This window comes from Pelodiscus sinensis, chromosome 1 (assembly GCF_052426305.1).
Source record: "Pelodiscus sinensis isolate ZL-2025 chromosome 1, ASM5242630v1, whole genome shotgun sequence".
Lineage (NCBI taxonomy): Eukaryota > Metazoa > Chordata > Testudines > Trionychidae > Pelodiscus > Pelodiscus sinensis.
This window is the reverse complement of record NC_143052.1, coordinates 265,731,556-265,749,532: the sequence shown is the minus strand read 5'-3', so window position 1 is coordinate 265,749,532 and position 17,977 is coordinate 265,731,556. Positions and strand designations below refer to the sequence as shown.

At 42.2% G+C, this 17,977-nt stretch overlaps 1 protein-coding gene across 1 annotated transcript; it reads right to left on the bottom strand.

The window, feature by feature from the left end:
- Positions 1–4,077: 4,077 nt before the first annotated feature.
- Positions 4,078–8,020, bottom strand: SLITRK1 (SLIT and NTRK like family member 1). Its single transcript, XM_006139160.5, has one exon. The coding sequence runs from the start codon at positions 7,907–7,909 to the stop codon at positions 5,831–5,833; it is 2,079 nt and encodes a 692-aa protein (XP_006139222.3). The 5' UTR covers positions 7,910–8,020; the 3' UTR covers positions 4,078–5,830.
- Between the last annotated feature and the right edge of the window lie 9,957 nt (positions 8,021–17,977).

The window sequence follows — 17,977 nt, the reverse complement described above, 5'->3', positions numbered from 1 at the left end:
CAATCTGTTGTCAGCTACCTCTTGGTCATGCCATCTGAATCCTATCTCAAAGGCCCTGTCATCATCCACCTCATCACTTTATTTGCATAAGAGATGAGACTGAATCTAAATAAACATAGAGCACAAAAGGAAATTCAACAAAAAAGAAAAATATGCTAAATATTTCTTTCTAAAGCCTCTATTTGTCCAGCCTAATAAACTATAGAAATCAGGAAGAAATTGGTGCCTTCAACCAGAAATAGCTTTATTTTAGTGTGCATTATATTTTCCATCCCAAGCCTCCATCTCACATTTCAATGATTGTTATTTATTATTTACATTACAGTAGTGCTCCAGACAAGATCAGAGTCCCACTGAGACCGACATCCACTAAGATGCAGGTACTACCCCAAAGAGCTAACAATCTAAGATGATATAGGAAGGAAAATAGAGAGATTAAATGACTGTTATCAGTTCATCTCACAGGTCAGAAGCAAAGTCAGGACTAGAACTCACTACTCCTGTGCGCTGCTTTAAGGCAATTACTTTCAGAAGTAATTCAACAATTCATTCTACCTTAAATTCCCCACTGGTACCCACAATATTATCCCTGCCCTGTTGCACTCTTCAGCTGTGGCTAACCATCTTTGCTATAGAAGTCTGTACTGAAATCAATACAGAGTATTAATCCCATAATATTTGATTTTTAAAAGTCAGAATTTCAGGGCTGTCATGTTCTAATGAGCAATCCATACTGATGAGGTCCCACCACTGCATATGAAGAACATTGCAATCATATTGAACCGATTACTACAGTCTTTATTCAGTCACAAGTCCTGGTAAGCCAAAGCCTGAGAGGTGCTTCTGAAGATCAGAAAGCTCAGTGGAAATCTTTGGGAATGGTGAGTGCTCAATAGCATTTAACAGTATTTGTTTTCTGGCTTTAATGGGACTGAGAAAGAATTGCACTATCAGGCCCATTAACTATTTATAAGAGAAAAATGAATCCAGTGCTCAGGTTATGGGACAAATGCTAGGTGTTGAGACCTATCAGCGCCACCAGATCCAAAGAGAGCTGACAGCACTCAGCCCTTTTCAAGAGACTCAGATTCTCATAGAATTCTGCTGTGTATTTCTGCTCTTTTCTCCACTGCCAAATGCCAATTTGATCCAGCAAGTGTTCTATACATGGAACTCATGTTTTCTGGGAAGATCAGGTCCTGTATTTTAGATCAGAAGAATAATTTAAATAAACACTCACAAATATTTCAATATTTTTGACAGATAGTTGAAGCCACTCAGTAATGTGCAATATGAACTGTCAAGGTACAAACCTTATTCATAGGGTACCCTATTCATAGGGGTGCTATTAAGCACTCTATGCATTTTCCCCGGTAATTATAAGGTAATGTGATGGCAGTTTCTCAATCTGTTGAATAGTTGAGCTAAATACTAGCTTATAATTTGAGTTAACAGTAAATTAACAATGTAAGCACTGTATCACTAGCTGAATGGTCAAAGAATGATTCCTCAATTGCTAGACTTAGTTATATTATATTATATTATATTATATTATATTATATTATATTATATTATATTATATTATATTATATTATATTATATTATATTAATTGCAGCACCTCCACATTGGCCCACATTCTTTCTTGGGTCTAGAACCATTTAGTATAAGAAAAATAGGGATCATCAGAGAGGTGGCTTTGAACTGCAGTGGCCATGGAGGTAGCTCCAGTACAGTTTAGCAAGGCCTAGAAGGAATATACTGACTTTCAGAGACCCATATGCCACCTGGAGATTGCTGAAGTGTGATATATCCCCTAAAATGAGAGCTGAAGGGAAACTGGCATAGGATCCAGAGAGCCAGCTCTTTATCCCCAAGAGATTTCCTTATGCCAGGAGAATCAACAGCTGTGGAGATATTGTGTAATCTGTGGTGGCTTTATACACCAGTTGTGCTGTGGAAATGGAATTGAGCCAGACAATATGGTCCATTATATTTACACAAATCTGTTTAAGCATCAATATGATGCTCTGTTGATCTCAATAATAATTTTAAACTATTGGGATGTGCATTATACATAAATAAAAATATACAAACCAAACCAAATACTAACTGTGCTAAATAATATAATTAAATCTCTACACCTTACAATGTCACGGATCAAGCTCTAAAGAGATCTCACTTAAATAATAGGTTTCTGAAGACACAATACAGGAAAAGCTTTTGTACATACAAAGTCTATCAAATCTTCTCTAGAAACCTGGGGTCTCACTAGACACTTGGAGTTGGGTTTTCAAAAGGCTTTCAATGCTGGCCGAAGTTTGCTCTCATTGTTGATAATGAGTATTTTATCACTGACTTCGGTGGAGGCATAATTAGTCCTACGCTAAGCACTTTTGAAAATCCCACCCTTTAAGGTCAGCAGAAGATTTGCCCTACTAAGGACTAGCAGCCTAGTCCTTTTCTTTTTTTTTCACATAGGATCTTATATAGCTCCCACTGAAGATGAGCTGCTATTCCCTGAGCTTACAAGTTGCATATGAAACATTCCATTATCAAATTATTAAAATACCTTGTTACTACAGGTGAAAAATTAACAAAATAATATAAATATATGCATCTGTGCGGGGAAGTATCATCCATTCACTATATTACCATATTGCTACTAGATAACTTCATTCATCTTTCTGTTAAATAGGCAAGAAAAAGGTTATCATATATACAAACACATATTTCTATGGCAACAGATTAAGTTCTAGGCTATTCTTAGCTACACAGCAAGCAGAAAATATTCTGTTTTAAGCTATAGGACTAAACAAGAGATCTACATCTTTTCTACTTTTTCCATCTGGTCCTGCTGAAATATCTTTTATTTTGGTTAATTGAAGAGTGATTCAACTGGAAGCAACATACGTCACATACCACAGATGACTTCTAGAGTTATACAGATCTTCTAAAAGTCAGAAAACAAAAATCTATGCAATAAATATATATTAATAATAGTGTGATACCATTTTTATTATGTGTGTGTCTATATAATATACCTATAATCAAGAAAGATATACTTCTTGCCCATCAATTATTTTAAACTTATTTCTGCATTTTTATACTTCTTTTTTAAAGCAACTTGGAGATCTTCCTTATATACTGGTCAATATGTAATTTATTTTAAAAAACTATTACTTTTAAATTGGCACCAATTAATTCCTCTCACTTTGGGGAACAAATTCTAGTGGTGAGTTTCATAGGTATACTTGTGTTAGTCTGTTTCAACAAAATGAGTGAGTAGCTTAAAGACTGTGACAGCTTAAAGACTAACACATTTATTTGTGCATAAACTTTGTAGGATGGACAAAGAAGGCCCTAGCCCACAAAACCTTATACCCAAATAAATGTGTTAGTCTTTAAGGTGCCATAGAAATCCTCATAGTTTTTACTGATTGTATTACAACCCAACATTATTCAGGAAGGCCTGCTGTATCCTCTGTTAACTGAAGCTGATGTCCTCATAAAGAGGTGTTTTAACTCACATTTAAACACCTTTTAAACTTTTAAAAAAAATAAACTGAGATGTATACATTCAAATGACTCTGGTGACTCTGCTGCATCATATTGTGTAACACAGGATGTTCTGGCAGAACAATCATTATAGCAAAGGAGAAGTGATCAGAAATAGTGAAGGCCCCTGATGTAATGGGTTTTTTTAAAGTATTGTATTACGAAAACTTAGTACAAACCATATGAAAGAAAATATCAGACCTCTTGTAGGAAGCTACTCATCCTTCCATAACAATGATCGTAGGTCAGAAGAACTATCTGCCTCACTTAAAATATGCTAGAATAGTTGTTAGGCTTCTACCACTGTAAAATGGGTATGTATCAGCTGCACTATGTATGGGTTTAAAACTGTGTCTGTTTTCCCACCACATATTCCAAAGGTGGACATTTCCTATAAAGTCTACTGAATCAGTATTAGCAGGTTAGCTCGTACCTTACAGTGTGTTAATCTTTAAAAGGATTCTCTGCCTGGAGAAAGCCAGAAGCAACATGACAGATTTTTTTTCTTCTTTCCCCTGGGACTTGAGCTTTGAGTTACAATTGGTTTGCCCCGGCCTCCTATCTTTACATGTATCATTTAGGGAAGGTACACGGCCTAATAAAAGGAAGGAATCAAAGGAGATCCGTTTGAGGTTGGACAGCATCCGCCTACGTGTATTTAGTTCAAGTGTTAATACTAAAAGTCTCAGCTACTGGGGCCGGGAATGGGAAAGTCCCTTGGTTAATTAGTTTCCTTTTTCCCGGCAGCTACTCAAGCCAGTAGCAGACACGGCTGCCAGTCACCGGGACAGCGTGTGGGTCTAAAATGCTGACCAGTGAAATCTAGACTCGGCTTAATGAGACAGAATCAATTAACTCCAATTTCCACTTGCACTTCTAATATATCTGCAGTGTGTGCAGCAGCAGCAGCGAGATGCTCTGTATTAATAAAGGAATTCACTGATGCATTAAAAACCAGAGAAGAAGTGTTGTGTGGTATTTACATTTTGAGGAGGCTGGTGCGATGGGGAAGAGAGAAAGCGAGAGATACTCAGACTTGAAAGCAGAATATTACCCCCTGAACCAGACAAAGCTCTTGCAAAAACTGGTGCTGGAAAAATGGTAAGGACCCGGAGTTGAAAACATTTTCACTTTAATACTGAAAAAATATGCCATTATAAAATCCTCGAATAGAATTAGTAAGTTTCACTTGCTTCCTCAGTTCTGATTTCCTCAAGTTAGAGTAAGATTTACAACAGCACAGAATTGTCTACTATTAAACTCTGCAGCCTAAGCACTCGAGTGACATTAATTGGTCATGCTTAACTGCCTCGGATTTCTCTTTAATGTTTACACGGTTACCATAATAGAAATCAAGGGTACTAAATTTTACATTCAGGTGGAAAGGCATTGCTGGAGGTGTATATTTAAAAAGAAAAAAGCGGTAACCGAACCAAAAACAAAACTTCGCCCAACAAAGTAAATCCCCTCCCCCCAACTCAGAAAATGAACCAATGAGACTATCCATGCAAATATGCCTTAAAGAAAAGCTTTACATTTGTTTCCACAGTAAAAGTACGATCTCTATCTACTGCCTACCGATCACACAAAATATGGCGAAATGGCACTTTTTTATTATCATACTGTATTTTGTATATAGAAAGTTTGATACGATGGGACTTATCAGGTAAGAGGGATGGTGGTGTGAACTAGACGCTGTTTCCAGTTGGGTGCTGGAGGAGCGTCCTTGGGGTGCGTTGTATCCATGCGAGCCATGCAGCACTGTTTGTGTTTGTTTTAATCAGTCGTCTATTTACATTACATTCATGCCTTCGTGCAACGTTTCACTCTCGCTGCGTTATCGGGGGGGAGGAGGCCACCAGCTGGGTTCCCTCCCCCCTCGCCCGCCCACATGGGGCTAATCCGCAAAACAATGGGGCCCCCTGCAAGACTTGCACCAAGTGGCTCCTGGCTTTCCATTGCACGCTAGGGCAATGCGCAGTCCGATGCCCGAAGCACCGCTTCAGTGGGGCTACCTTGAAAGGGTGCGTGGAAAGCCCCGGCCTTCGCTCACTGAAATACGCCGCAGCGTTGGCTTTTGCGCGCCCGGGGGTGTTATGTGCACGGAAGGGAGCAGAGGTTCAGAACCGTCCCTGATCGGTGTGGAGCAGTGACGTTAGCAGGCGAGCCAGCAATGCGCAGCTCAGGGACGCTTTAACCACTGAGTTGCTTGCTCGCTGCGAACTTGAATTGATTTCCTACTTGGTTTTTTCCCCCCCTCTCCGGCCCCAGCTCTTAGTCTGATAGCGAATGGGAGCCACAGTCATACACCCTATGGGCTCCGTCTGCATTGTAGGGGCCGTTGTGCCAGTAGGACGAATCGCAGACTGTCTGTAAGGAATTGATTTCCGAGGCAGAGGAGTTGGCGTCCCTCCGCTTGGAGCGCTTTCTGTTCCTCAGGATAAACACGAGCATGCCAACCACTGTGAAGGCGGAGGTGACAAAGACCAGCAGGAGTCCTGGGACCAGCACCGAAATGGAGACCCGGCTGGTCTCTAGGTAGGAGTTGGCGTGAGTCCCTGTCTCTGCCAATCCCGTGCTGTTTTTGCTATTGGAACTGGCGGTGGGCGAGATTTTGAGCTGCGGGCAAATGACGTCGTTGGAGAGGGACTCGAAGTCCTCCTTGAAGAAATCTTCTGGGGATTCACACCTCAGGTCGCTCATGACCACCTTGGGGCGCAGCAGCTCTGCCCACTGCTTGAAAGGCACAATGGGGCAGGAGCAGTCCCAGGGGTTGCCATGTAAATCTATCTGGGTGATGGAAGTGAGCTGGTCCAGCACCCCCGCCACGGGGAGGTACATGAAATAGTTATTGTGTATACTCAGCTTGGAAAGCGAGACCCCCGCGAACACATCGACAGGGAGGGACCTCAGGAGGTTGTTGTTCAGGATTAGGACACGGAGCTTGGGCATTGCATTGAAGGTGCCGGGCTGAATCAGCTGGATCTCGTTAAACTCCACGTTCAGATACTCCAGGTTTTGCAGCCCTGTGAATTTCTCGCGGGACAGCGTGTCCAAGTAGTTGCTATCCATGTAGAGCCACCGGAGCTCGAACAGGTTCTTGAAGGTGTTGTTCTCCACAGTCGCGATGTTGTTGTTCCCCAGATCCAATAGGTTAAGTTTCCGGTAATCCAGAAAGTGGGATTTCCTGATGGTGTGTATTTTGTTGTCTCTCAGAAACAGCTCCTGCACATTGGACGGCTTGGGCTTCAAAGCCACCAAGCTGCTCACATTTCTTTCGTTGCAATTAACCTTTAAACCCGAGCCAGGGATCTGATCACAGCTACAAATCTCCGGGCAGGGCATGCTAGCCGGTAGCTTGTTCTTCACGCTCATTGTGGAACCCGCAGCTGTGGGTCGGGTCTTGATTTGCCAGTTGACTGGGATTTTTGTACCTCCGTTTGGAGCAGATCCGGTAGTGGCAGGATCTTCTTTGCCGTGTATTTTGAAGGGGGTTGGAATGGGACCAGGATCACAGGTTTCTTCTTCGGCAGGGGGAGCAGCTAGACTAGAATCCACTCTGTTTTTCCTGCACAGCTCTTGCTCTGTGGTCTCATTCAAATCTTTGCCCTGCAACCTCGTAGGAGCTTCACAAATGACTCGGCCGATCAAAGCATTTTTGGGTATGTTTTCCAGCCACTCCTTCAGGGATAGCAGATCACAAGTGCAGTCCCATGGGTTATCCTCCAGCAGAATCTCAGCAATGCCTGGGATCTGCTCCAGGACTTCCTCATAAGGCAAGGTTTTCAGTCGGTTTCCCCGGAGGTCGAGGTGGGTGATCGGCACATACTGAAACACGTTGGCAGGTAAGGTGCTGATGAGGTTGTCATTTAAAATCAGCACCTCCAGCTTGTTTAAATCCCTAAATGCTCCCGGGTCAATATCCCTTAATAAATTAAAATCTGCCTGGAGATATTCCAGATCGTCCAGCCCCAGGAAAGTCTGCTTCCTGAACGATTTGATCTTATTGTTGTTTATATGCAAACGTTTTACCAGCTGCAGCCCAAGAAAAGCCCCGGGAACAATTTCATGCAAACCGTTGTTTTCCATGTGCAAACTGACTGCATTGTAAAAGTTAGCAAACTCATTAGGGAAAAGTCGAGTCAGGGAATTTCCATGCAGGAATAAATGGTAAAACTGGGAAGTTGGGGCGCTGAAATGATGCAGGCTGGTAAACCCCTTTTTCTCACAGTCTACGTGCAAATCCCCTTCTATCTCGTTGCAGGAACAGATCTTCTCTTTGCAAACGTCCCCTGTAACGTTTCCAGCAGCAAAACAAAGAGACGTCTCCAGCAACAGAATCCAAAGCAGCATCTTTAAACCGCACGATTCATTCCCAATCTCATCACAAAGTAACAGCAACCATCATACTCACACCGAAAACAATTCCAGTTCATTCAATAGAGGAGATGTCCGAACCACCACCATAAGGAAAAACGTGGGGGGAAAGGAGGCTGAGCGGAAGGGGGGGGGACGATTTCTTTTCTCCTTTATCCCTTTCTCTCCCCCCCCGACATATACTGCAACAGCCCAGATTCCAGTCAATAATTATATCCACAAACTATCCAGGCACGTAATGCGAGGCACGCAAAAAAAAAAAAAAAAAAAAGTAGAAAAAAATCCCCCTCCTCAAACCCCTCCTGAAAGCTCCCGAAAAGCTAAGTAGATCACTGTTGTCCGGCTTCGCTAATCGGAACAGGAATAAGGCTAGTAATTATAAGCAGCCACTGCATTTTAGAGAGAATCAGGCAGACAGTGCAGCGGTGGTAGAAGAGAGCTGCCTGTGAGCTTCGCTTTGCTTCGGACTGACCTTGCTTTCCTGTTTCAAAGCCGGGCTCCTGACTGCTGCTGCTGCCGCCGCCGGTGCTCGGTGCCCAGGAGTCCCCCTCTGGGTGCTGTCCAGTCCCCCTTGGTGCTGAAATCACGCCCCAGCCTAAGGACCGGATGCCGAACCAATGGCGCTGCAAAAAATCTGCAATCGCTGCGTTTTTTGGCTGTCCATTTCTCCTCTCCTCCGATCCCTTCTTCTTCTCCCCTTTCTTTCTCTCTGTCAGTCTCTCTCTCTCTCTCTCTCCCACCTCGGGCTCTCTTCTTTCCTTTTTCTTCTTCTCCTGTTTCTGAGTTGCACACACACACACATACACACACGGAAGGAGAGTTGCTAAGAGCCTCTGCTCGTTCCAACCTGGTGCACTCTCAAAGATCTGACACCCTCTGCTGAGCTGCAGTGGCAAAAATCCATCTGCTGAGGGAATGCTGGAGAAAAAAAATCAATCCACGTACAGGGCAAGCGTTAAAAATGTTGGCATTAAAGCTGTCGATCTGTTTAGACGCTTTCCCTTAAATTGATTATTTAATTTCTTTCTTTCTTCCTCCTGACATGGAAAGTTTAACATCCTCCCTCTCTCTAGCCCTCCCCCCATACACACACACACAATCACACGCACGCACACACACACACCCTTACTCTAGCAACCGGCAAGAACGCTTTTGTCCTATTTTGCGTCCCAGTGGCTTGAATAGAATTAGTGTCAGGGTGTCAGGCGAATAGCAATTTGAGATAATTATACTCCACGCCATTTTCAACGTTGCTTTTAAATGTGTCGCTTCCTCCCCTGCAGTCTATAGCGTTTCATGCTGGATTTGGTGGCTTTACGGAGTTCCTTTTGGAACGCTGTACCGTGGATGATTGCGTTATATTTTTTTATTGTATAGATGATCACAGCAAAGGGGCTGGGGCGGGGAAGACTAGGTTTGCCGCACAGCAGATCATTTTACTACCTGTTTCTGGAGGGTACAGAATTTCCTTTGAGAGAGGACTTGAAATTGACAGCAGTGGATCTTATTTCTCTTCTTCCACTTCTCTTCGGCTATTTAAGTGCTGTGTGCAAATGCAATGCCTGCTTACCTTTTTGATTTTTGACAAAATAGATTACACGGCGGAAAATGTGTTTGCCTGGCCTGGAAAAAGAAAGTTTCAGCATCTTTTGGACGGGTTTCAGATACCTACAAGCAAATAACCAGTTGCATCTCTGGTGGTGCAAACATAAACCCTTGTTCCCCAATGCCTTGCAAAATTGTGCGGAGGAGGCTGTATGGGAGTGCTCCAGAGCCTGATTCGCTGGGTCCTTTCTGCGCCTGCCCTCGCTCCTGAGCTTGTACCTCTTCCGTCCGACAGATGCTCTGACTCCATTCGTGAACTTTGCAATATACTGGTAGGGCACAGAGCGTCACATCTACTGAGGCGGGAAGGAGGGCAGGGGGGCTTCAGGTCTATATATAGGAAAAGTCGGGAAGCCAGATGGAAGCTGCACCCAGTCATCCTTGCTGCATGCTAATTTGGTCCCAGGGTTTCCCGATCTGCAGTTTCCAAGTACATTAGACATCCTATCATGGATGATCTTATCAAATTAATTTATTTAGATTATAAACAAGTTGCAACAGCTGCCGTAGCCATTTTCGGATGGAGTGTTTCGGGTGGAGATTTAGCCTTATATGTATAGATGGATGGGCGAGAGGGAGGGAGCGATGAAGGGAAAGAAACTGACAAAAACATGACTGGACCAAAGGATGCCTGGCCAATAAATAGCAAGCGGGGCAGGAGAGAGAAAATGCTACTGAGACAACAAGCTTCAGAAGCAATATATTAGTAGCTTCATGGGCGAAGGAGAAGGAAAGGAGACTTGGCGCCACATTAAGGCTCATTAATTCATTTCTCATGGCAGTTGCTCTGACTTTGTCTCTCTGTGCATGTCAGAGAGGGTTAGATAGATTGGAACTGGAACCCTTCTGAACCGAAAAAAACCAACAATCCTGCAGCTTTGGAGAGGAGCAGGAGGACTCGGAGGGAAAGCCCACAGGAAACCTTTGGAACACAATAAGGAAGAAAGGAGTTTGGAGGGAGGGGAGAGGAACAGGAGAGGCTTCTCGCGGAGCTGCGTAGAAGTGGCAGTTGTCTGGACACTGTACCTGAAGGCGGGGGAGGGGGGGGGAAGGGAGGAGGAGTTGTGAATAGATGCAAAATTATGGTTGTGCACTTGAAGTATGGCAGCATCTAACTGAGAGAGGGGGTTCCATTGTTCTAAGAGCAGTATTTCCTCACACTAACTCTGGGCCTTGCTACCTAGAGTGGCAAGACCAACAAAGGATGGAGAAAAGGCAAACAGACTTATCATCGGTTTTTTACAGATGGCACAGAGAAGGCGATTTGCCAGTAGTCACACAGGAAGTTCATGGTAGAGACAGGAAATAGACCTATATTTCCTGAATGCCTTAAATGCCAAAGCTATCCTTCTTCTCCCATATATATATTATTTAACAATGCTGCATTTGGGTATGTAGGTGGCAGTTGTCCGGCACTGTACCTAGCTCTAATTATATTCCGCATTTCTAATTATATTAATTTATCCTAAGTGGAAACATGCATATTGTAAAAAGAGCAAAGCCCTATGTAAATTCCCACCCAAAGCTAGAATGTTCTAGGATACATCTGGTGTTGTGAGTGTAAAGCATATGTTTACACTTTTATTTGAATTACTTTAATACATTGGCTTTTTAATAAGCAATGGTATTACACTAGAGCTGCATTTTCAAAATATCAAAAGCCTAGATACACATGGCCAATTTCTGCATGCCATACTCATGTTAAGCAGCACTGGTTTACACCCATCGTCCCATAAGCAATAGGCTATGCAGTATGACAAAAATGCAGAGTCATGGCTTCAGTTTTAAATCAGCTTTAGTGAGCTCTTTTATACACCAGGGTTGCAGTAGTAGGAAGAGTGGGTTGCGCTGCTGTAGCTACACCTGTATAAATGTGCCAATGCAGTCTCCTAGTATACTTGTGTACAGAGTGCATTGTACCAGTGCCACTAATACAGAATTGGTGGCAAAATGCTTTTTAAAACAGTGCTGTGTTGTTTTACTTTTCTGTGGCTATTTTGCAACTTTCGTAACTACAAAGTTGTCAAATAAAATCTTACAGCTTGTACTGTCATGCTATATCACAGTGGGACTAGAGGAAGCAAAGCCATAGCTCTGATGTCTATATAGCAGACATCATACTTAACCTTAGCTATACTCCTATTGACATAGCTATCACCTCTCAGGGAAGTGGATTTCCTACATTGATGGGAGAAGCTTTCTCTTCGGCATAGGTAGCATCTTCATTGAAGTGTCACTGTGACTTTTTAAGTACAGATAAATCCTGAGGTGCATAACTCCAGGAGGAGGTTCATGGCTGAGAATTCTGAGTAGAAGGAGGTGTCTTTCTCTCAGCAGGGGTGGAGGATAGAGGCCAAACTCCTGTCCTTGACATTTCTTAGGTTAATCTAGGAGGTTCTCACTTTCCTTTTATTTTATATTATTCTGGCTTTTGAGGATTCCTTTATTATGTGACTAATTCACACTCTGAATTGTGTAGAGAATGGAGCCTGACTCCTATCCAGAGATTGTGAATCCCACAGGGCAGCTGAGTGCTAAAGAGCCAGGCACTGAAATTCTTATGTCTCTTTGTGGATCTAGTCCCTGCTGTTTTATGAATGCAAATATTTTTAAACTGAGAAATCATCTGACATATTTTAGTCAAACAGAATTGTGAGGATTATTTCTTTTGTTAGAGTCTTTTGGTCAGGTATCACAGGAAGAAGCTCTAGGTAACGTTACCAGGTTTAATAAAAAATGGTAACTTTTGTACTGTGTTTTAACCTCCACACAATATATTGCCAGAACACATTCCAATTGCATCATTTTATGTCCTTGTTATGACAATGTTCACTATTCTGCCAGGCTCAAAGCCAGTGCAGTTTGATCAATATACAACATAGTACAGTACTGCACTTCTGCTAATGTGACCTCTTTATAGTTTGATTGCCTCAACTATTCCACTCTTCTCTGACATCTCTGACTAGCTGCAGACAAGAAAAGTGGTCAAACAACCAGCAAGTCTTAGAACAGGATACTTCAACTGCATAAAGTAGTTCAGCAAAATATATTCACAGGGCAGTAGAATCCTGTTGCTATCCTCTTGTGATAAATCACGTAATAAGGAAAGAAAAAGTCATGAATCCGTTTACTTGACAAAAACTGGTACGAACTTGAGGTAAGATACATATCCAATGGAATACTAATAAAAAAAGTAGGGTCAAGTTGTCAATTCTTTACTTACAGAGATGAGCGACTATTCACATAAGTTGCCCCATTGAGTCTCATCATCCCAAGTAAGGGGTCCATAGTGTGGTCTTTAACCATAGTTTTTGGTGTACTTCTTTAATTCTAAGCATTTGGAGGCAGTATTTCAAATAGTTGTATAAGCAATTTCAAAAAGTCAAAATCAGGGGAAAGTTTGCACTTCTATCCTAAGTACATTGCATTTCAGTTATATAAGAGCTGGCTTTTCATTTCCGATAGGATAAAAATAAAATCCATAAGGTGCACTCCCAGAAATTACAGGAGGTGGTTGTTTGCTTGTTATCAAAGCTGTTGTCTAAAGTAGGGTGTTACTTCAAAATAACCGCCGTTAGGTCGAATTTATAAGCAGATCGTCCATACTAACAAGCCCATTATTTCAAAATTACAGACTAGTTATTTCAAAGTCTGTACTCCTGCTTTCTTCAGGAAATAGAGCTAATTTTGAAATAGTTACTTTGAAATAGACCTAGTGCGCATGCTCCAGTGCCACTATTTTGAAATTCCAACTAATTACTCCCCAGTGCTTCTTGGTGCTCTAAGTTGAGGTAGCACATCCACATTAATGGAGCCTGCCTCAGACTAATTTTGAGGTTTCCCCATTGTGGGAACACAGTACTTCAATTTTGTAAAATTGGGAATTAAGTCAAATTTAGTTATTTAAAAATAGATTCCTAGTGTAGACATGCCCAAAAGGAGGAAGGCCCTTTACTAACACTGTTCAAATTTCTCATGCCAATGGAATAATTTATTTTGGAGATGTGAAATTACAGAGTTAAAAGAGAAATAATATCTGTTCTGGGAGGAAAACTCAAGATCTTGCACTAGTTTCCTCCTCAGACCTAGTATTTATGAATCAAGGATTGTAAACACCACTCATTTTCATTCCAATAGCCTAATCTAGTTATGTGACATTAATAAATAGACTTGTTTTTCATTAATCCACATGTTAACTCACTATAGTTGAATTATTTCAGCTGGGTTAAAATGTAAATTCTCTTTTCCTATTACTCATATTCCAGACTTGAACAAGCATATGATTTCAGAGATACAGTACAAATCATTTAAAACACAACAGTATTTTTCACTTGTTAAGCCTTGCAAAATAAAAATCCTCTGAGAAATTCCCATGTAATTAATTGAGCTGGGCAGAAAATTGAATTTCAGTTTTTCATGAAACTCTATCATTTTGAATTATTTTCTATTCTGAAACAGAAAGAAAAAGCATAATCAAACATTAACATTTTGCACGAACCAACACATTTTATTTTTTGTTTTGTTCTGAAGTCAACTTTTTAAAAATTCCATTTATTTTTTAAACAAAAGTGAAAATCAGAATGCGTTCATGATATGTCTTGCCTTTGACAACTCAAGTTTCCAACAAAATTGGCTCGTTTGAAAAATTGTCAACGATCTCTTACAAACACCACTTCTCCTTACTTCTGAAACACAGAAATGTTTATGTTACTGGCCATCCTCCCATCATGTATCAACAGTCCTGTGAGCAATGGACAGGTGAGAAGTTGGGATGTTGAACTTATTTTTCAGTTCATCAGCTTATACTTCGTGTAAATAAAAGACAGTCACTTGTCCTGATTAAATCTTGTGCTAGTACAACTTTACACATTGCTGTCATTTTTTTTTGTAAAATTGGATGAATTTCATTGTAACTCACATTTTTGTTCTCCAAATATTCCAGAATAATATACTCAATATAGAAAATATAGTTTATTAACTAAAGGGAGCTAGCTATACAGTGATCTAGATTCAAATCCCAATAACAATAGTAGAAATCTCAAGTAACTCCACAATAATTGCACTGAAGCCAGTTGAGTTACTCCAAATGCATACGGAGTAAACTCAAAAGCTTGCCCAATGGCTATGACGCTGGCAACTGTTGTCTCTCCACAGACTATATGCAACTTAATTATATCTTCAAACAAAAAGTCTTCTTCAGATATGACCTGGTGTTGGATATGGATTTTGTGGAGGATTAAAATAGTGTTGTTTCAAATTTATTAAAGGACTGAAATCTAGTCCATTGACAATACTTCTCCTTTTTATAATCTTAGCCACTGGTACAATATTCACAGTACAGTATTTAATTTCAAAACAGAAAAAGTTTTCTTTATACAGCCAAGTGATAGGGTCTTCCATGGCCAGGCAGCCTCATCCATCTTCAAGACCCGAGAAAATGGTAGATAAATCTTGGTCCTTCCTCTCCACAGTCCATAGAGTTATGAAATTCAATACCTAAACTATGAGATGAGTTTCCCTTCTGGTGCAAGGTCAAGACTTGTTTCTTTGGACTACTTCCTACATGTCGTTTTAGTTTGGGGTGTGACCCGGGTAGTCCAACTGCTCTGCAGTTGGAGCACATTTGCAGGCTTTTCCTTGGCAGGGAAAGCCTTACTTTCCTCAAGTGGCTGTGATGACTGGCAACTCATTGATCTGTCCTTTCAAGCTGGTAAACACAGGGCTCCTGGCTCCTTGCCAGTCAGCTTCCAATTTATCCAGGTTCCCTTCTTTTCTCCCCCACTCCCTCCGGATGTGGCATTAGTTGCAGGTAGAGCTGGATAGAGCTGGCTGAACACAAAGGTTTTATTTAATCCCTGCTGTGCTGGATAGCAGTTTTTCTACTCCCACAAAAGCCTGGAGGTCAAGGGCTTCCTTCCAAAACCATCAGAGTACCTGTGTTCATGGATTTAAATGGGATGTGAAAAAGTGTACATTTGCTGAACACTGTTTTCACAAGGGTATGGCATGGATTCTAGGCCCAGAGCTGTAGAACAATCTTGTTTTTACCATTGTTCTTAATTTTCCTCCCATAAAACCTGAGGTACAAAACTTTGCATGTCACTGAAGACAGTCAGGGTACGTCTAGACTGCACGGTTATTTTGAAATAAGCCTTTCCAGGATAGTTATTCAAAAATAGCTTATTTTGAAATAGCACGTCTACACTGCAGGAAAGCCTCACAATTAGTCTGAGGCAGGATCCCCTAATGTAGATGTGCAATCTCAATTAAGAGCCCAGGAGGCACAGGGGAGGAATAACTTAGAAGGGCCCTGGTGAGGGGCTATTCCAAAATAGCTAGTTTGGAATGGATGTTATTCCTCATAGAATGAGGTTTACAGATTTCAGAATAAGCCTCCAGTTATTTCAAAATAATGAAATCACTGTATAGATGCTCACATAGTTATTTTGGAATAACAGCCATTATTTGCTGTGTAGACATACCCTCAGACACTTGTGTAGGTTCCAGGGAATGCCTGTCTCCAAGAGGACTTACGCTGTCCAGGGAGCTGGAGCAAAGAAGGCTCCTGACAACATCTTCAGGACAGAAATTATTTGCTTCCAGCAGCTTTCTTCAAATCCCAATTGGTTAGGAGCCGGAATTTCACAACTTTTACATGAGGGGAAAATTTATTTAGAAAACAGAATAACAGGAAGGAAAGACCGGAAATGGAAGCTTATTCTCTTTCCGATGCACAAACAACCAAGTAAGAGGGAAGCGGCCTACATGAAGTATATTTGTTGTGTTACAATCACTTATTTTTCAGTACAGGCAGTCCCCGACTTACGTGGATCCGACTTACGTCGGATCCCTAGATACGAACGGGGTGAGGCAACTCCCGCACATGCGCAGCAGCATTCCCGGGGCTCGCTCACCTGGGTCCTAGGATCCTCCTCCTCCTCGGGCCGGCTCCGACTGGGGTCCCGCAGAGCTTCCGGGCAGAGGAAAAGTGCCTCCCCATGCCTGCTGCCCCCCCCCACTCCCCTGCCAGCAACAGGCTGCCCCCTCCCCTGAGCAACAGGCTGCCGAACAGACAAAAGCAGCCTCTCTGCCCCTCCTCCCCTCTATACATGCCGGGCTCCCGGAGCGCAGCAGCGTCCCCAGGGCTCGCTCACCTGGGTCCTAGAATCCACCTTCTCCTCCTCTTCGGCCGGCTCCAACTGGCCTCTGCCTGCAGCAGCTGGCCACAGGGACAGGGATCCCGCAGAGCTGCCGGGCAGAGGAAAAGTGCCTCCCCACGCCCGCTGCCCCCCCCCCCCCCCCCGCGGCCTCGCATCCTGCACGCCTCTCCCCTCCCCCCCTGCCAGCAACAGGCTGCCCCCTCCCCTGAGCAACAGGCTGCCGAACAGCAGACAAAAGCAGCCTCTTCGCCCCTCCTCCCCCTATACATGCTGGGCTCCCTGGGCAAACAAAGACTCCACCAAAACAAACAAAGTGCTGGCCTCATTGTGTTAGCAAAACAAGGACCCTCCTCCTAGAACCCTGGGTGGTGTGTGGAAATAAAGCTATTAGCTCAAAGCATGGTGCAGAGCTGTTTGGTATTTGATGAGTTACTCCTTTAGTCCTGAGTTTGTCACAGGGACAGAAATAGATGTGAAATCTTCTGAACAGGGGAACAGACAGCAAAACAAACATTAGAGGGGAGTTAACCTTTCCCTATGCTATCCAAAACTAAAAAAAATGTTTGGCTAGAGTTTCCCCTACAATATGTACCAGTTCCGACTTACATACAAATTCAACTTAAGAACAAACCTACAGTCCCTATCTTGTACGTAACCCGGGGACTGCCTGTATTGCAGATCGTTTTAACTTATATTTTTGTATAGCCTTAGCAGCATATCAGAAAGTGGGGTTGAAGAACACAGAGTATCGTTATGACAACTCTCACAGAATGTTTTTATTAATTATTAATATGTATATAAATCATTTATAGCCTCAACCTCTGATACAGGAAGCATATACTGGTCCCTGTGCTTCACAGAGCATGAGTTTTTCATGCTTGAGAAACAATTTGCCTACTAACCACAAATGCTAATTCAGTTTGTGATGGAAGAAAGTCCCTTTATCCTTTTTTTTTGTGTGTGAATGGTTTACTCGAAGCTGTGGAACAATGGCTTATGGTTACAATTTATGATTAGCCAACTGAAGTTATAGAAATTAACCTCTTTTGCAAGAAATCAAACTTCTATGAAGGCTTAAAATGAGAAACACTATAGAGAATGAATGCTACTTAAATTGCCCTACACAGAGAAGACATGAATAACAGGAGTCATCTTCAAAGGAGGTTCTGTTTGCTAGGAGACTGCAACCGCTAAGTTTCAGGATCATTGGTTTTAATATTAATTTATGAATATACTTCACAGATAATTAACAAAGGCATCTAGGTTACATTAAAGACTC

Bases quoted from the DNA above. Each gene is read 5' to 3' on its own strand.
- SLITRK1 (XM_006139160.5), bottom strand. From the start codon at position 7,909: ATGCTGCTTTGGATTCTGTTGCTGGAGACGTCTCTTTGTTTTGCTGCT.